This window comes from Antechinus flavipes, chromosome 2, assembly GCF_016432865.1.
Source record: "Antechinus flavipes isolate AdamAnt ecotype Samford, QLD, Australia chromosome 2, AdamAnt_v2, whole genome shotgun sequence".
NCBI classification, from domain to species: Eukaryota; Metazoa; Chordata; class Mammalia; order Dasyuromorphia; family Dasyuridae; genus Antechinus; species Antechinus flavipes.
Window position 1 is genome coordinate 76809653 of NC_067399.1, and position 20404 is coordinate 76830056.

The window sequence follows — 20404 nt, forward strand, 5'->3', positions numbered from 1 at the left end:
GACCAGGGGTCATGTTTTATCTGAACTTTGAACCTTCCCCAGAGTGTATCTGCACAGGGGTTTGCATGAAAATTAACTCTGAATTGAATTGTAATGAATTGAATTTGAATAGATTTTCTGTCTAAATGATAGAGGAATCATCCCCTAGCATTACCAAGGGGATAATCCAACTCCAGGGAGAAGGAGAAGTGGGGTTCTCTTTAACATTGATACAGGTAGTTGAACTTGATATATTATAGAGATAGATTAATAGATCAGGGTGTTTTTTTTTTTTTTAACACAATTGGTTTCATTGATAATCTCTATGTTTTATATTACACATTTAATAACAGTTTAAGAAGGTACATAGACTACCAGAATTGCCAAAGAGGTCCATGATCCACAAAAAACGCTAAGAAACTCTGAACAAGATAATCCTTAAGTTCTTTTCTCCTCTAGTTTTGTTTTCAAGGTCTCTTATAGAGTTCAGTTCAATTAAATTATATATATATATATATATACATAGATATAGATATAAAATGCCTATTATATACAAAGTCTTGTGAAGAGGAAAGAGAACAGTTCCAAATATTTTTTCCTATCTGGTGCAGATGATCTGGGGTGTATTTTTCTTTATTGTTGTTGTTTGCTTGTTTTACTTTTTTGGAGATAATCAGGGTTAAGTGACTTTCCTACAGTCACCAAGCTAGTAAGTGTCTGAGGGCAGATTCATACCGTAGTCCTGCGGATTCCAAGACCGGGTACTCTAACAGTGGGCAACCTATCTGCTCCCACATCTGAGTTTAAATTATGGGTAAGTCATTTAAACTCTGCCTCCATTTCCTCATCTGTAAAATGGGACTAATATTGGCACTTGGCTCGCAAAGTGCTCCCCAGACTTGAAAAGTTATATAAATGCTACTTTTATTGCTGTTCTAACTATTGGCTTAGGACAAGCATACAGAAAAATATAGGAGAGAAGCAAGCAAATTTCAGTTCTTCCACTCCCTATCCTACGTTCTAAATTCTTTCACCACTTGGACATTCTCTGACCCCTATAGGTTGCAGTTTCAGATCTATGACCACCTAGCTAGGTAACACAGGGAAGGTAGAGCCAGGCTCTGAATCTCGTTTTCTCCGCGCGTGGGAGGAGACGGCTGGGCAGGATCGAACCACGTGTGAGGGCCCTCCCAGCTGTGACGCTCTCTTAAGTGGGAGTGGGATCCGGCTTTCGTTCGCATCTACTTTGAGTATTACGGCAGCGGGGCCGGGAGCAGGGACCAGGGAGCCTCATTGAATCAGCCGCTGCTCTCACTGGCAGCAGAGCATCCCAGTTCTGCACCCGGCTAGAGTAGCTTTCCCACAGCTCACATACACCAGCCCCGCACCATGGCCAAGGAAGGCGCGGAGAAAGCGGAGGAGACCGAGCAGATGATCGCCAAGGAGGGCGGGCCCGAGGCGGCCCAGGGCGGAGGCGGCGGAGGCGGCAGCCCTCGGGCCGCGGACACCAAGGAGATGCGTGCAGTGCTGCTGGCCGGCTTCGGCGGGCTCAGCAAGCTGAGGGTTAGCCGGAGGCCCATGCCCGAGCCCCAGGAGGCCGAGCTCAAGATCCGCGTCAAAGCCTGGTCCAGTATCACCTCTCTCCTGTCCTTCCTCCCGATTCCCAGACCCTTCCCCAACCAACCCTAGCCAACCTGATCTGATTGTAGCTGTGTCCGTGGGAAAGGGTGTATGTGTGTGTGTGTATTTTCGCGTGTATCTGGGTGTAGATAGAAGAGTCGTGTGTGTGTGTGTGTGTGTGTGTGTGTATTTTCGCGTGTATCTGGGTGTGGGTAGAAGAGTTTTGTGTATGTGTGTGTGTATGCATATGCGCGCGCGCTTTTGCGTGTGTCTGGGTGTGGGAGTTTTGTGTGAATGTGTGTGCGTGTGTATGCGTATACGCGCGATCGCGTTCGAGAGAGACACGGAAAGAAACACTAACACAGAAGAGAAATAGGTGTGTGTGTGTGTGTGTGTGTGTGTGTGTGTGTGTGTTGGGGGGGGGTGCACACAAAAAAGGGGGCAGTACCTTTATTATTACTCTGAAAACTCCAGCACTTGGTCTTCGTCTCCATCTGCCTCCTCCACTCCCCAATCCCCCACCCCCGCTGCCCTGCTCACAGGCAGACCCTCCCTATTCTGATGTCAGAAAGTGTATAAGAGAAGGTACTGGGAGGATTGGTGACACCTGGGAGAATGCTCGCTCAGAAGTCTCCTTGGTACCATAGCCTTCTAAAAGACTTGGAAAAGATTGAGTTCTGAGTTGAGAACCATAGAATCTTGTTTCAAATCCTGTTTCTATCATTGGTCCTGTGAAAGTTCCTTCCCTTCTCTGAGGGTTTCGCCTTCCCCTGCTATAAAATAGGAATAATAAAAGTCACCCGGGGCTGAATGGAGGCTACAGGAAATTAGAGTTGAGAGCTGTTGTGATTCTGGGGAGAATATTTAGAAGGGTTTGAAGGGATGCTCTGTGATAAACTACTGCCAAGGTCCAGCCTGAACGAAAAGGAGCCTGGCTTGATTGCGTATGATGCGATGGTAGGGGAAGGGAAGAGAGGGAGTGGTACCAATTTGTTTTTCCCCTATACTATTCCTGTTTCTTTCTTAGTGTGACTATAGCTGCAATGTGCTTGGTGTTGTGAAGTATATAGAGCAGTGAGTGGTCTTGGAGTTCTGAGACCAAGATCGAGCTCCCCAGGGCTCCAAGTGATTTTAAGCAATTCCTCTTTTGAACCTCAGTTTCTTCCTTTGAAAATTCTGAACCACATCCCTGACACAGTGCTTCTTTCAGATGCGATTGGCAAACATTAAAGCACTCTGGAAATGAGAGTTGCATTCTTAGTTGTATGGAAACCTGCATCCCAGCCACTCTTGGAGGCTTCAGCTTAAGGGCCTGACTGCTGACTTCCTCTCCCACCTCAGTCCTTCTCCTTTAGTCCCTCCCTAGAGCAGAAAATTTGAAAAAAGGGTGAAAGGTTCTCTTTTTAGGGGATGAATTCTGTCTTCATTTTGTTTTAACATTATATGTTATTTTTAACATTATATATTATTCAAATGATTAATCCTTTTCCCCTACTTTTATCTCTTTTGACCCAAATTTTGAACCTTAATTTTTCATTTTCAAAAAATGCATTTTCAATATAAATTTATTAAATATTTACTCCTTACTAAGCCTCTGTTCTCCCAGTAAATGGACGAAATTAGTTATCCCAGCCCCTTCCTAATGAGAGCCTGTGTTGCTCCTGTAGAAAAGGGAGGTTTGGGATAGATAACCAAATCAAATTGACCAATCTCCTGAGAAACTTTCTGATTAACCCATTGCAGTCTCACCTGAATCTGCTTCGTTTAATAGGCAGTGATGTATGGAGGAAAGCATGTTGGTCTTGGAGTCCTCTCTCTGACACTAATTTGCTGGATCATCTTGGACAAGTCATTTTCCTGAGCCTCCTTTTTCTTCTCTATAAAATGGGAATAATAATACATGCACTGATGTAGGGGAAGAAAGCATTAGATTTAAAGGTGGTCAGACATAACTTAAAATCCCAGCTCTGCCATTTAACCCCTAATTGACCTTAGAGGAATCACAAAACAGAGACACAAATGGGAAGGAGAAAAAGGGAAAGGGATGTACATGGGCTTCAGTTTTCAAATCTTTAAAATGAGGCAGTAGAAGACTATGATCTTTAAAGCCCCTTTGGGCTATAAAAGTGATTTCTCTTGGTTGCTGGGGAAGGAAAGTTGCTGGTAGAATGAGGATGGATCATCTCAAACTATAGAGTTATCAGCTATATTAGCTTCACTGGAACTCTTATGAAGTAGATAGTAAGCCCAGGAAGATTGTGATGGCCTTTGATCACACAATATTGGGACAGAGGTGAGATTCTTCTAATTCAGAAATCTTTCCCCTGGACCGTCAGTCCTCTTGGGGTGATGATGTACTGAGCATCAGGTATTCTAGAATAGGAAATCAAAATCATGTCTGTGCCTCTGAGCCCGTAGGGGTGGGGTGAGAGGGAGGGGAGGGTTTCTTGTTTTCTAACTGAATAAATGCCAGAGCCTTCTGCACTGGCAGGAAAAGAGATGTCAAGATGAAGGACAAAAGATTGATTTTCAAAGCAGGATATATGAGCCTATACTTAGACCATATTATATAGACAGAATGAAATCCATTCTCTCCTTTCTCTCTCCTTTCTCTCTCCTTTCTCTCTCCTTTCTCTCTCCTTTCTCTCTCCTTTCTCTCTCCTTTCTCTCTCCTTTCTCTCTCCTTTCTCTCTCCTTTCTCTCTCCTTTCTCTCTCCTTTCCTCGCTTCTTCTCCTCTTCTTCTTCCCCCTTTCTCCCCTTCCTCCTTCCTTCCATCTCTTTTCCCTAACCCTCTTTTCCTTATTTCCCTTCCCTCTTCTGTTCTCTCCCCCTCCACTCTTTTCCTCTTTTCCCTTTCTCTCCCTCCTTTTCTTCTCTTCTTTCTCTTTGCCCTCCCCCCCTTTTCCTCTTCCCTCTCTTCTTTTGCCCTCTTCTATCCCCCTTGTTTCCCTCGGTTTCTTTTTTCCCTTCTTCTATTTGCCCTGTTCCCCTCTTTTTTCTCTCCCTTTTTTCTTCCGTCTTTTTCTCTCCATTTCCTCTCTCCCTTCTCTTGTTTCCTCTTTTGTTCTCGTTCTCTCTCCCCCTTTCTCTCTCTCTCCCCTTTCTCTCTCTCCCCCTTTCTCTCTCTCCCCCTTTCTCTCTCTCTCCCCCTTTCTCTCTCTCCCCCTTTCTCTCTCTCCCCCTTTCTCTCTCTCCCCCTTTCTCTCTCTCCCCCTTTCTCTCTCTCCCCCTTTCTCTCTCTCTCCCCCTTTCTCTTCTCTTCTCTCTCTCTCTCTCTTCTCTCTCTCTCTCCCTTTCTCTCTCTCTCTCTCCCTTTCTCTCTCTCTCTCTCCCTTTCTCTCCCCCTTTCTCTCTCTCTCCCCCTTTCTCTCTCTCTCCCCCTTTCTCTCTCTCCCCTTTCTCTCTCTCCCCCTTTCTCTCTCTCCCCCTTTCTCTCTCTCCCCCTTTCTCTCTCTCCCTTCTCTTCTCTTCTCTCTCTCTCTTCTCTCTCTCTCTCCCTTTCTCTCTCTCTCTCCCTTTCTCTCTCTCTCTCTCTCTCTCCCTTTCTCTCTCTCTCTCTCTCTCTCTCTCCTTTCTCTCTCTCTCTCTCTCTCTCTCTCTCTCTCTCTCTCTCTCTCTCTCTCTCTCCCTTTCTCTCTCTCTCTCCTCTCCCTCCCTCTCTCCCTCTCTCCCTCCCTCCCTCTCTCCCTCTCTCCTCTCCTTCCCTCTTTTCTTCTCCCCTCCAACCTCACCTCCCTGTGTGTCCATCCCCCTTTCCTCTTGCTCATTGTCTCTGTTGAATGTAAAAAAAAAAACCACATATACACATACTCAGAGAACACATTATTTACAGTCCTTTCAAGAGGTTATAAAACGGGTCATACCCAAATGAATTGATTTTGGGGAACAAATGGGGACTAATTTTTGGTTTCTTTTGATGGTACTAATCTAGCCTTGACCAATTTTTCGCTGTGTTCTGCACTCGGGATGATTCAGACTAGCTTTGGTGTCTTTAGTGTTCTCCTTATTCCCTTCCAACTTCCCTGACTTCCTTCAAGTCTCAGCTAATATCTTTGCTGCAAGAAGCATTCCTGGGTCCCCCTTAATACTGCCTTCCCTCTCCAGTTATCTCCAAATTATCTTGAATCTATCTTCTTTGTACATAGATGTTGTGTCCTGCAATCGATGGTGAGCTGCTTAAGGGCAGGGGCCATTTTAGCCTTTTTTGGCATCCCCAGCACTTAATAGTGTCTGACACACATGCAAACAATTGTGATAAATGTCTGTTGACTTGGTTTTAATTTAAACCTTTTCATTATCTGAGTGTTCTCTCTTCTGACTGGGAATGCGCTAGATTCCATCATAAATGATCAAAGATTCAGAATAACTCACTTTCATTCCAGGAGGGCTTAGATTCAATTTAACAGGTATTAAGGACCTCATGAGAGTAGGCCCTGGGCTAGATACCAAGCATACTAAGACCAAAAAAAAAAAAAGGAAACAATATTATAAGGGAACTTTTTTTATTTTTTATTTTATTTAGGGAAGAAAGGTAAACAACAGACTCAATGTTAAATAAATACAGCATATTCATATAAAGTAATTTGAGGAAGGGAGGTGGCTTGGAGATGAACACTGGCTAGAAAGGTAAGTTGGAACCAAGGAATTTGTATTTTATCCTAGAAGCAAAGAATAAAATATCACTCATTTCCATTGGGCTTTGTAGCTTTTCTCTCACCAGCCCTGGGAGACAGAGATGCAAGTTTTCTCCTCATTTTACAAAAAAGAAAACTGTAGTTCAGACACAATTTTCTGACATGCATATTTAGGTCTCCTGGCTCTAAGTATATTATCCTTCCTAATAAGTCACTTTGCCTCTAAATGGAGTCCTACCCCCAGATATTATATTGTGATCAGCTTTAGTCATGAGAACCAGTATATAAAGTAGGCCTTGCATAGCTGCATGTCCAAACGTGTTTTTTTTTCTTGTTACAATGTTTTCAAGGGTCTAGCTTCGAAATAAACTTTATATTAAAGGTATGAAAAGTGGTGTTTCTTTGCCCAGAGGGATTAGAAAATAGGAAAGACAGCATGACACAATGGGGGTCGGAAGGGGACTGGACTTGGAGATAGGATGATCTGGGTTCAGGTTCTGCTTCTGTGGGGCCATGACAGATGTTACCTCCCAATAATTCAGCAACTCTCAAAGACCCAATTATAATCAAGTTAATTGGCATCATCAATTACATCTCAGAGTTCTGCCCATAATTTTTTGAATCAGAAAAGGTTAACAATTACTCATGTGTCTTTAGTACTTTTAGGTTATAAAAAGTTTTCCTGTCAACTATCCCTTGAGGCAGACATTTCTAATGTTATCCACATTTTTCAAGGGAACAGAGGTTCTCAGAGATGGAAATGATTTGACCTGGGTGATACAGACAATTAGAACAAGGATTTGAATGCAAAACTCCTGACTCCCAAGTCCAGTAAACTTTTACAAACACTTGCAAATAAATTATCTTTGTCTAGGATTTTGTCTATTACCACAACATAAAAGGTAGCATTGGCTCCTAAGACAGTTTTTGCACAGAAACAGATGGCATTAAATGACTTTTGAGGATCCACCTCTGAGATTTTGTGATTTTAAGTGGAGGAAGGATGGGGATTCAATTCAATATGATTCAATAATATTTATTAAGTGGGTAAAGTCCCAGGTTATAAAGACAGCAATGAAGGTGTTTTTGCTCTCAAATAGATTACATTCTACTTGTGTAGCACCAGTACACCTTGATAAGTGAATAAAAAATAAATTTAAGTAATAAAAGTTTTTTGTAGGGGGGAGGGGGACATTTAAACTGAGCCTTTATGGGAATTAAAGATTTCAAGAAGCAGAGGAAAAGAGAGTATTGAGAAGTTGAGGATGATTCTGAGATCATGAACTTGAATGATAGAGACAATGGTGGTGCCCTTGAAAGAAATAAGGAAGTTAGGAGAAAGGACGAGTATACAGGAAAAGATAAATGAATTAGACATGTTAAGCTATCCTGCAGACAATTAGTGGTATAGAACTAGAGTTCAGGAAATAGATGAGAGATGGATATATGTTTGGAAGTGATGTTAAAAGGGAACTGACAAAGCAGCTAGTGGGTGTAGTGGACAGAGCACCAGCCCTGAAGTCAGGAGGACCTGAGTTCAAATCTTAACACTTCCTGGCTCTGTGACCCTGAGCAACTCACTTCCCCCCCCCCTTTTTTTTCTGAGGCAATTGGGGTTAACTGAGAAGGAAGACCAGAGAAAAAGTAGAATGTTGACTCTTAAAAATCCAGGGAAGAAATTATCTAGAAGGGTAACAGTTTAAATCGGTGTAGAAAAGTCAAGAAGGATGATATCTGTGAAATAGTCATTGGTGTTAGCAATTATGAAATCATTCAAGCTTGTGGAAGAAGCATTCTTGGTCAAAACCTTGACTACAAAGAGCTAAGAAATGTGTGGGACATTAAGAAGTAGAGGCTTTTTTTAAAAATATGGATTTTTTTTTTTAAAAAAGGAATTTTGTTATCAAAAAAGAGGAGAGAATTTTAGGAAATAGTAGATTCAATATAGGCATGTTTGGAAGCAGGAGGAGAGGGTGTGTGTGTGTGTGTGTGTGTGTGTGTGTGTGTGTGTGTGTGTATGTGTATTCAGGGAAGGAAGAGGAAGGGAAAAGGGGAGAGAAAGGGAAAGGACAGGTAGGCAGAAGGAAAAGAGGAAAGAAGAGGGAAGGAGAGAATCAAAGTAGTAAACTCTCAGATAGGATCAAGGGCAGAAATAGAAAGATCGACTTTGGTATCAGAATATAGCCATAAATATGTTTGACTAATATAATATTAGATGAAGACTGATGGCTAGAATATTATTTTCCTAGAATCAAGATACAGAGAGATCTTAGGTTTAATATCAGTGCTCTCACTTGGGTTCAGAAGTATAGGATATATTGAAACATGGCTAAATAGTAGTTCTTTTGAAAAAAAGATCTGAGGTTCTTAATAGACTATCAACTCTATACATCTTCAGTGTGATTTGGAAATTTAAAAAAAAAAAAAAAAACTTCAGGTGGTGGCATTTGACTGAATTAACAGAAATAATGTCCAAAACAAAGAAAGTGATACTTCTACTATCATTCTGCTCTGTCTACCAGATTTGCATTATTATGTTCTATTCTGAATCGAACTTTTTAGGAAAGACAGTGATTAGGTGGATTAGTGGTGAGTTCCAATGAGGCTAAATAAGATAAAATCAGTAAATTTAGTTCATGAACAGAAGCACAGAATAGCAGATTTGGAAGAAGTCTCAAAGGACATCTAATCTGATCCTTACCTGAACAAGAATTCTCTCTACTATATACTTGATGGTAATTATCTAGCCTTTGTTTGCTCTCTGGCAGTGAAGGAGAGCTAGGTAGTCCACTGAAGTTTAGGGTATTTCAAATTATCAAGACATTTTTCCTTATATTAATCCTAAATGGGCTTCATTGCAACTTCTACTCCCTACCTCTAGTTTTTCTTTACGGACCAAGCAGAATTGCAAATTCCCCCTTCTGTGTGATAGCCCTTCTAATGTTTGCAAACAGCTCTTATATCTATTCCCAGCCTCCAAATCTTTCAGCTGAGATTAATGGGTCATGATGTCAAGGCCCTTCACTCATCAAAGTTGCCCTTTCCTGTTCACTCTTCACTTTAATAATAAGCTTTCTAAAGACAATAGGAGTGTCATCTTCCTAGTCTGAGACACTCTCTGCTTTTGCAAGTTGAGATGGTTCTAAGGGGATCATCTTCTCCTAGCATTTTGAATGGAAAGAAACTTTAGCAATCATCTCTCTCAGCCTTTTATTTTACAGATGAGGAAACTGAGGCCCAAAGAGAAGAAGTGACATTCCCAGAGTCACACAGTAACTAAACTTCTTACTATTCTCAATGTGCTACCTGAAGATGCCTCTTTTTCTTTTTGAAGTATCTGCAGATGAGGTGGAGCCAATAATTCAAAGAACAAATAGTGCTCTTTTTATTTCCTCTCCCCCTTCAATTTAAGCCCAGTGCTTCAGGTGTTCTCCTAGCCCTTGTAATGAAGTACCAGAACAAATCCATTCTTAAAGACTTCAGAAACAAAACAGAACCAGATTATTGTCAGGTTTCAGAGTCCTAAATATTCATATGATGAATGAAAAGAAAATTATTACTGAGATACAAATGATTCACATCATAATATGGGAAGGAGGAAGTGGAGAAACTGATGTTCATATTGTTTTATTAATCATTTCTTGCCTGATAAGAGCTCAGTAGTCCATGATTTACTTGAGTCTTTGATGACTGGCTCTCTCAAGAGTCCTAGGGAGAAGAAATCCCCAGTCAGTAAGACAAAGAGAGAACTGGGAGGGAATAGAGAGAGGAAATGGGAGGATGGTGGCTCAGTTAGCACAGGGGTGCTTGATCTTTTATATATTCTTGGGATCTCTGGCAGGCTGGTAAAGCCTATGGTCCCCATCTCAGAACAATATTTTAAAATGTTTATGACATAATAAATAGTCTTAAAAGGGAAACCAGTTATATTGAAATGATTCCACATTTTAAAAAAATAAATAAATCAAGTTCACACCTCCAGGTTAAACTCTTCTTCTCCCACCCAAAATCAGGATGAGTTAATGACTGATCAGCAAAGACATAGCCAAAAGGTCTTGGTCCAAGTATAAGTCTTATATTAACAAACTATGTGACCTTTGGCAAATCACATAACCTCTCCAGAACTCAGTTTCCTCATCGATAAGTGGAAATAATACTTGCACTACCCATCTCATAATTGTGTTGAGGAAAGTATTCTATAATAAGCAGAATTATTACTGTTACTTGTGAAAGAGTCTCTCCCACAGGACGTCAGTATGCTAGACAGATCTAGTGAGACAATCTCAGAGGAGCTTGTCGGCCACTTTGTGTGTCATGAAGCCAGCCCAGAGTAGCTAGTTTAAAAGATTTACACAGAAAATATTTTCATGAAAGTTATGAAGGATCATTTTCCTTACCTCTTATTTGAAAAGAAACTTTCTTTGCTTAATAGTAAAACCAATAGCACCGATTTCTGTAACATTTTATAGTTTGCAAAATGCATTCCTCACAACAACCCTATGACACATTTAGTTCAAGTCTTGTTATTGCTACTATGTATATGCAAGTGAGACTTGGAGAGAGGGATGTGTGCAACCAGCTGTGGCTACCTTTGTTTCTCATGGCCTCAGATTAATTCTCTATAAAATGAAGGGATTGGACCATATGCCTCATAAGGTTCATTGAAGTTCTAAATTGTTTACTATAGTTTTTACATATAAACACAGACTTTAAACCAATACCTTCCCTCTATGCTGCTGTACCTTTTCTTGTCATAGTGTCTTGCCCAAAGATTTGATATAACCTGAAAGGTCATTTTCACAACTGTAGTAGTGTCTCCTTAGATTCCTTTTTTCCAGAGACAGCAGTGACCCTTTATAATTCTTGGCATTTATCAAAGAACAGAACTGTCTGTTTGATTAGAAGCAAGAAAAAGAAATCCTTAATAGAAAAGTGCATTAGGCATGTAGCCTCAAATTAATTTTATCCTTATTTGTGTGTTCTCATCTAGAAAAGACATTGAAGATGATGTATTAAAACAAGCATAAGGAAAAAAAACTCATGCTTGAAAGTTCACTAGTCAATGGAAGTGTTATTATATTTTGAGGACATTATATTTTGAGATGTTAACAGGCAGAGGTCTCACATAATTCAGTATTTCTCCAAGGGACCTGCCCATCTTGAAAAAAAAATTAATATAAGAATTGTCAAGTTTCCATCTGTGTGATTAAATGCTACCACTTGAATAAGGGTAACTATGTCCTTTGTTTAAAATTGGTTTATATAAGGAACAAGAGATGTTCAACCACCACCTTGGGAGTCGCTGTGAAGGCATTAGCGAAGCTACTGCTGATTATTTATGAGCATAAACACAGGCAATGTACTTTACTCTTTGTTGAGGATTCATCAAAGACAAGATTCATTGAAAAAGACTCTGATGTTGGGAAAGTTTGAAGTCAAAAGGAAAAGGCAGAGGATAAGGAGAGAGAGTCATGGAAACAATAACCATGTACTTGGACAGATTTGGGGAAATAGTGGAGGATAAAAGAGAGTGGTGTACTTTGTTCTATGGGGTCACAGAGTCAGATGCAAACAACAATAAAAAAGGATCCATCAATGCTGATGATTGGTGAGATTACAGATTGATTCTGTGAGAAATGTGAGAAATCATTGTCTAGAATGTAGCATTTTTTTTTCGTGGTCTCAGTCCATGGTGATATTGATTAAATCCTTTATGTGGAGATACATGATCTTCTATGGATTCCACCTATGAGATTAGAATTATAGTGAGTGAACCTTGTCAATGTGTTTCTCCCAGCAAAATGGGGACTCTCCTACTCATTGTATCTGCTTGTAGGTTTCAGGAGGGGCTGGTTAAAGTCTTCAAGTTGATTATAATTATCCCAAAAGCTGTCTGTAATGATAAAGTGGATCCAGAATGGGCTTAGTAGTTCATGCCTGACTCATCTCTCCTGAGGACCTCTTCTCTCAATCAGGATACACTGGGATGATGCAGTAGTGCCTAACAGCCCAATTTAGGTAATATTTTTTGAGATAGACATTAATCTGATCTTTATCATTTAAAATAATCATGTAACTTTATTCTTCACTTGGAATATAAAAACTATCTTGGGTATCTCTACATCCAGAACATTCAGTCCATTAATTCTGTTGCTGTCATGCTTTATCTCATGTTCCTTGACTTTTGATTTGGACTGTACAAATGTATTATACTTCAAGGGGACCTGTGATTTCATTGATCCCTAGGTCTCAAATATCTCATAATCCTTTTACACTTTTAAAAATAAGTGGGCCTTTAAAGAGCCTTTGTTTACATGGGTTACATCAGCATTTGCTATTAGGAAAACATTTTAGTATTGTTATTAAAATAGCTTTGAACTCCCAGACACTCCAAAAATGATTCCTCAGACCACAATTTGAGAATCAATGGTCTAGGCTTCTAATTGGAGCTAGACAGCACCTTAAAACATAGAATGTCAAAGCTGAAAGAGGCATTTGAACACAGAACATCAGAGCTAGAAAACAACTTGGACTATAACATTTAAGAGCTGGAAGGGACTTTGGAACATAATGTTCATGATGGAAGGAATCTTAGAGTATAGAATATCAGAGCTAGGAGACTAACCTTTATTTTTATAGATGAAATGACTTAGCTCAGCTCACCTAGGTAGTTACTGACAAAGCATTCTAATCGGAAATACTTTTGAACTCTTTAATGAAAATAATTTCCCTGGTAGTACATTCATAGATCTTTAATTTAGGGGTATCAGGCATGTAGCCTACAAGTGCAGGAACCAAATTAAAATGTAATTGGCAAATATTTAACAAAATGAATAAAATACAATAGAATATAGATAATGTTAATATATAATTTCTAAGTCAATATGTGGCCCACAGGGATCCTTATGCCTGATTTAATGGTTCCTGCTTCTATTTGAGTTTGACACCACTGCTCAAACCATTTTTTTTATCTTGTTCCTTATTAACAATTAGCTGTTGCTGAAGTCCAGAATCCTCAGAATGGCGTTTTTACAGAATTGTGGCCAAAATTTGTGATTTACCTTTTGAAGATGTTTCCTTGACTGTGTCTACCTTTATAGACAGATTGGCTCTACCTTTATATCACATCATTCTATAGTCTACCCAGGGAGACTTCTACATGTCTCTCTTTTTCTCTGTCTGTCTCTCTCTGTCTTTTTCCCTTCTCGTCCTTTCTTTTTTTGTTGTTGCTCATTTGAGACCTAAAAACAATCATTTCATTTATTTCTACATCCAATTCACTCATCTTAATCGGACAGAATGATTTTGCCATTTGATTCTCTTTCTAGTCTGAGCTCAGATCACCTCCATACTCCCACCCTGAAGTTTAGGATAGCCTCCTGATCTGAGGCTCCTGGCCATGCAGGCGAGGACATTAGATTCACAGCCAGGTGGAAGTTTGGAGACCAAGGCTTTATTCTACCTCTACCTCTCATTTGGTTCCCTGAAGCTAATGACTTTCTTTCTCCTGGCTTCCTCATCTATAAAATAAGAAGGTTGGAGCTGATGAGCTCCATTGACAAATAACAAAGGAAGATGCTATATTCTCTCTATTTTAAGGTTCCTGCCAGCTCTGAAATCATTTTACTTCTGTGACATTTGTCAGTCACTTCAACCTATCCTCATATGGTTCAGCAATAAGTGGTATCTGCCTCTTCCCCTTCTTTCAGTGTTCTAGGAGGGATACTGTCCACAAAGCAGAGCAAAGGCCTCACATAGCCTTTGGGACTGTTTCATAGACTATGTCCCAAAAAAGCACTTTTATTTGTACCTATTTCTGTTAGGGAAGAGATTGAAATATGGAAGTATAAGAAAGTAATTCTTAGGATAACTTTGTCTCTGCTGCTCCTTCAGTCATTTACTTATAGAGCCAGGAGAGCTTGGGACGTCATTAAGTTCAATTGCCTTATTGTACAGAAAAGGAGACTGAGTCCCAGAGAGATGAAACAATTTTCCTAAGGTCACATAGTGACAAAGGCAAGCCTCATCTTCAGGGCTTCGAGATTTCCAGACCTATACATACTCTCCATTATGTTGAGTATATATCTCCTTTCTGCATCTACCTTCTGGCTCAGGTGATATGAAGTTCAGAAGGAAAGTATCATTTGCAAAGGGAGTATCCCTATATGCTATAGACACTGGGAGAAGAGATTGATTGACTATATTTACTCTGGGGTATTTAAGAGCATCAGGAATTAGATAGAGCAGTGATATGTGGTTTGTAGGTGGTGGATATGATATCAGCATTGGGGTAGAAGTAGAGAATGGCAGTAATCAGTCCTTGCTATGGACAGCATTGGCAGACTTTGGAGAAACAGGGAGGCATGGTGGTCTCTGAATCATAGGAGTGGGTCCCCTTTTGGGGGATCGCCAAGAAACTTAATGTACCTTTTATTTTTGTCCCTCTTCTCTCTCTCTGTTCTCCTTTTCTCTTCTCCTCTAGTTTGTAGTCCCAATAGGTCCCTTCTGAAGTAAAAATTGCCAATCCCTGGCTTGAGGGAATAAAGTACCCTAATACTAGTGATCCTGTTTGTTAGTATTGTTCTCCCCATAAATCTATAGCTCATATCTTGTTCAGACCCTAGTCAGTTCTTTCTCAGAGCTTCTCAAACCAGCAAATTCATGCTTCATTGTTAGTCTATAAATATCAGGCTGTACCAACTTTTAGTAGAAAGATCATTTGATTTAGACCCAGAAGACATGTTTTTGTTACTGACTTACTGTGTGCCTTTAGACAAATAACTGCCCTTCGAAGCCTCAGTTTACTCCTCTGTAAAGTAGGGAATACTGCTTACTACATAAGGACATTATGATGTCAAATGAGATTGTACATGGAAAATGCTTCTTAACAAGACAATGCTTTGAAAACATCAGCTATCATTGTTATTGTTTAGGGTAGAATAAACAACCATAGCTGGAGATAAAATTTCAATATAGCTTCATCAAGTCTAAAAGTTGATTGAATTCATTTATTCAACAAACATTATTTCTATTGTTAGCAAAGCCTAGCATCCCTTATCATGTCATTTTTTAATTAGAATTTGTTTTTAGACCTGAGAAGTCTAGATAAGCCAGGTCAATGCTGAAAGTAGCAGACCTTTTTGTTTGCTATTTTTAGGGGAGGGCTTAAACGAAAAAACCCTGTTATTTAAGTGAAAGGTACCCAAGGAAGCCAGAGGCAAGGACAGCAAAGGGAGCTCACACATAGGGTAATGGGGTTGACATCTTTAAATCCTAATTGGGAAGAAGAAGCACATCATTTCACTAGCACTGTCTTCAAGTCCTTCAGGAGGAGATCTTGCGAGAAAACCCTTGATGTTCTTGGTAGACTTCATGCTCACTTAAATCCACCTCACTTGCATGTCATGGCATTACTTCCCTGATGTCATTGTCTTCTTCAGGAATGAAAGATAAATAACAATCTCTTTGAGTAGTAGTAGTAGTGAGTTGAGTCTCTATGGAGACCCAGTTGGAAATGGCTAATTGGACAATATGGCTCCCTCCTCATCCCTTCCCTTTTTCCCCTTTTCCCCATCTTTCTTTCTCTTCTCTTTTTCTTTTTCTCCCTCCCTTCCCTTCTCCCTCTCTATCTGCTGAAACCTTTCAAGATAATCTTGGAATTTACTGGCTAGATTCTTTCTTAAGAAACCTGCCTTAAACCCAAATCACTTTGACTCTCAGTGATTGGCCAACAATAGGCCCCAGATCAAGACTTACTTGGTCATTGTTTGGATTCAGATTGTCTCAGAGTGAACATAAATGGCAATTGTTTCTATTTTGGCCCCAAACCCTGAAGGTCTTTCCCTCTCATATTGATTTTTTTTTCCTTTGACTAAGTAAAAGAGATCATTTTCTGCCTCATTTCTTACCCAGTCTTAATTACTGGTTGGGTGTTGCCTCAGTCGAAGTGAGACTTTTTAAATTCAGCTTAAAAAGGCCAAGATCTTCCATTATCTTTAGGGCCATTTTCAGTCATTCAATCTATATTATGTCGATGGCAAATAGACCCTAATGATTTAAGAGGAAAAAGTGAGGTTGATGACCTTAACATAGAGCTCCTTCACTTAAATCCAATTCACTTGCATGTCAATGCATTGCTTCCCTGATATCGCCCTCCTTTTCAAGAAAGATGTACAAATAACAACAGCTTCACAGAAATTTAGGAAACTTGGTTCAAGGCAGCTCAGTACTTCTCAGTGGGTTTAATGAATTTCCTACCATCAAGTCATACTCAGGGAGACGACACCAATTAGCTAAGATTCCATACATTGAACAGAACAGGGAAGGAATATCAGATAAGGGGAAAATGCATGTCTGGGACCTAGAAAGTTTGCTGGACTGAAAGATTTGGCCAGGAAAAACAAAGATTTTCCTAGGCTACAATAATCTCTTTGCATTAAATGGCCCCATATAATTGCACTTTGTGAGTGCTTGTGTCTGTATTTTGTAGTTTTTTCATCTCTTTCCTCTCTATCAGGTTTTGCTGCTGCTCATGTATCTGCCTTTAACAGATTCCTGGCCCCATGCTGATCTGTTTTGGGCTAGAAAACAATATAATTCAGTTATTTCCATTTGTATCTAAAATAAGATTAAATCAGTAAAATGAGGGCATAAGGGAAGTGTGGACTTTGTAGCAGCCATGATGCCTGCTCTGATGCTATTTCCCATACTCTGTCAGATCGTCTGTGTTCTGCCTAGATGAGGTTATTGAATAAATTCTGTCTCAGTGAATGATGTGTTCCTTGGCACATTTCAGGAGAACACTTTTAAGGTTTCTTTTGGTCAAATTTCTATCACATTGATTTCCTTTTCTCCTTTTTGCTGTTCACAGTGGTTTAAACTTTATTGATCTGATGGTGAGACAAGGGAATATTGACAACCCTCCCAAGACTCCTTTGGTCCCTGGATTTGAATGCTCTGGGATTGTGGAAGCCATTGGAGACAATGTGAAAGGCTATGAGGTAATAACAGGAGGGTGGTTTCAGGAGCCTGAATTATCTGGAATCACCTGATGGGAGGGAGGTGATATCAAAGGGTCATGTATAAAAAAAATGTTACAATCTGTCATAGAATCAAAGGTTTTAGAACAGGAAGGAAATTTAGAGATCATCCCGATTAGGGGCTTTTAACCTTGTTTATGTCAAGGACCTCTTTGGCATAATACTATTGTGGCTTGTAATCTACACTCATAATTGAAGGAAATGCCAAATTTCAGTTAGAGATTAGTGAAAATAAATATTCCTTCCTAGTACAAGTCCCTAGATTTCCCCTCCTCTTCCACTTCCAGAAATCTCTTCACATATTGCTTGTGGATTCCAGGTTAAGAACCCCTGAGCTAGGCCATGCTTTGATTTTATATGTGGATCAAGTGAAGGCTCAAGTGGTAATTACTCATTAAATCATGATTCCAAGTCATATCATCTGATCTGAAATGCAGGGTTTTTCCCTGGGATATACTCTGGGAGCTTGAATATGATATAGCAGGAAGAGGTCTGAAGTTAAGAGACTTTACTTCTGATCCTTAGTATCTATGTGACCAAGCCATATAACCTCTGAAGTTCTCAATTGGCTCATTTATAAAATGGGTATAATAATATTTGTAAGTTGTATTTCCTACAGTTGGTGGTAGGATGGATATAAGTACTTTGTAACTTTAAAAAGTATATATAAATACATATATATGCATGTGTATATATCTTTTCACTTTTTATATATATATAATATACATATACAATACATATTATATATATGTATGAATATGCATACATATTAGCGTGTATATATTATATTCATTAATATATTAATGTGTATATATTATGTGTGTATACATATGTATGTGTACATATATTTTATATATTGCAATGTAGCCATTTAAAAAGCAATTTAAATATGTTATTGGGACTGAGAACACTGTTGGCTTCCAATCCCCCTACCTTTATGTATGAATTGAAGAAAGTCATTTCCCTTCTCAGAGCCTCAACAATAGCTAACATTTACATAGTACATTAAAATTTACAAAACATTTTATATCCATTATCCTGGACAACCTGGAATCCCAGCATGGATCCTACCTCTGATATTTGCCTGCTGTGGGACCCAGCCAGCTCTCATGGGGATGGGGGTCTAATTAATCCATTCAACTATGGAGATCTGCCCTGGGGGTGAGCTGTCTTCCTCATTGGTAGGTGAATGAAATCTCCCCACCCAACCCCCCCATCATGTACTGTGCCTATCTGGCTCCATACTATGCTTCACAGCCCACCTAGCCATGTACCAAGATACTACCCCAAGAGCTAGCTGGTGGTGGTACCTGCCCCCTAGCTCCCTTCACTAGTTTCCACTTCTTGCTGTGAGAACAATAATCGGATCATTAACACCATGACATTTACATCACTTGTGATACCTGGACCAAGACTCTTGGCAATTGCCCTCTTATGTATCTAAGTCACTGGGCCACTCTGGCACCTGTTTTTCCCTTACAAAGTGAGAGGGTTGGGCTAAATGATTCCTAAGAGCCCTTCCAATGAGAAATCTTGTTGTCATCTATATTGGATACTAATAATTTTATTACTGTGTCTTAGGATTTTAATAATTATTGTCATCACTATGTGGCAGGGGGAGCTACTGGTCCCCTTCCTATTGAGGCTGTCTCTAGGAGCTTCCTCTCACTTTACATTTTCCCCCACAGATCGGAGACCGTGTCATGGCGTTTGTGAATTACAACGCATGGGCAGAGGTTGTTTGCACACCAGTGGAGTTTGTCTACAGGATCCCAGATGACATGAATTTCCCCGAGGCTGCCGCCTTCCCCATGAACTTTGTAACTGCCTACATGATGCTTTTTGAGGTTGCCAACCTGCGAGAAGGAATGTCAGTGCTAGTGCACTCTGCTGGAGGTGGCGTGGTAAGTAACTCTGTCATCTGGGGTCAGGAAGACATGGGCCAGGGAAAAGGAATCTTATTAGGAGAATCTTGGAATGCCTGTGCCCTTTAAATAAAGGGTGGTAATAACTGGGCTCAGAGATGGTATCTCTGGACGAGAGGGATCTGAGAGATGGTTTCTCTCTAACATGTTTTGGAGATGCCCTCTTCATGTGAGGGGTTTCATTCTCTTTGGATGGGTGGACATCTTGCATATGGTCTGAGAGATCTCAGAATAGGTGCTTGCAAATGTGAGGAGAGCTTTTGATTTTGGATATTAATAATGATATCTGGTTCTATAGAAGCTCAGAGATGAGTCTTGCTGTCTTTGACTCAGAAATAGTCTCTTGCAGTTGATGGGTATCTCAGATAGGCTTTCTGTATATTAATTATCTCAGATTATTTCCCTAGATATAAAGGATCTCAGGTGGTTGTTTAGGTTTGGATCTCACAGGATTTCTCTGGATATGAGAGATCTCAGATAATGTCTCTAAGTATTGCAATGGGCTGAGGCTCGGGTTGGATTATCTCCTTTTTAGTGCTTTCACCTCCCTTCCTAAGAAGTCAGGGGGGTCGTGATCACCTCCTTTTTGGTGCTTTCATCTCCTTTCCTGAGAAGTCAGGGAGGGTGTGATCACCTCCCCTTGGGGGCTCTGACCTCCCTGAGGAGTGAGGGATGGCATGACCACCTGTCTTCTAAAACAAAAGAAAGCGGGAGATGTAATGGGCTGAGGCTCGGGTTGATGCACTGAGGTCCCAAGCACATGAGGTTAAATAGTAATTGGACCATACTCTATTAATATATAAGCTTGGAGAAAGAATGGCCCCCGCCCACTCTTTGTGCAAGTCCTGATGTATTGTATAGGAAATAACGATTTTGGTGGGTGGAGGCAGGGGAGTGGAAAAGGAAGGGGAAGGGGAGAATGCTCGCATTGCCATTGCAACGGCTTTTCAGCTCAGGTCTCTCTCTGCTAGCTGGCTTCCTATTGCAGCTGCCCATATTGCTATCGCAATCTTTCTTGCCCATATTGCTACCGCAATCTTTTTTCATCTCTTCACTTTAATAAAGATTGAAGATTTTTCCCTTAACCTAAATTCCTGACTCCAGCTGATTTTAAATACGCAGTCATTACAAAGTGTATTTAAGAAACTCAGAAATTGTCTTTTTTGGTTTGGGTCTTTTTGAGACTAGATCTTAGTGATAATTTTT

General features: G+C 40.1%; 1 protein-coding gene across 1 annotated transcript in view; it reads left to right on the top strand.

Annotated features, from left to right (window-relative positions):
• The first annotated feature begins 1189 nt into the window (after positions 1-1189).
• The window catches only part of VAT1L (vesicle amine transport 1 like), a 135542-nt gene continuing 116327 nt past the window's right edge, over positions 1190-20404 (top strand). Inside the window, exons 1-3 of the mRNA XM_051975105.1 lie at positions 1190-1604; positions 17105-17234; positions 18962-19177. Of these exons, the coding sequence (XP_051831065.1) occupies positions 1369-1604; positions 17105-17234; positions 18962-19177 (582 nt within the window). The 5' untranslated portion in view covers positions 1190-1368. The remainder of the gene's footprint in view (positions 1605-17104; positions 17235-18961; positions 19178-20404) is intronic.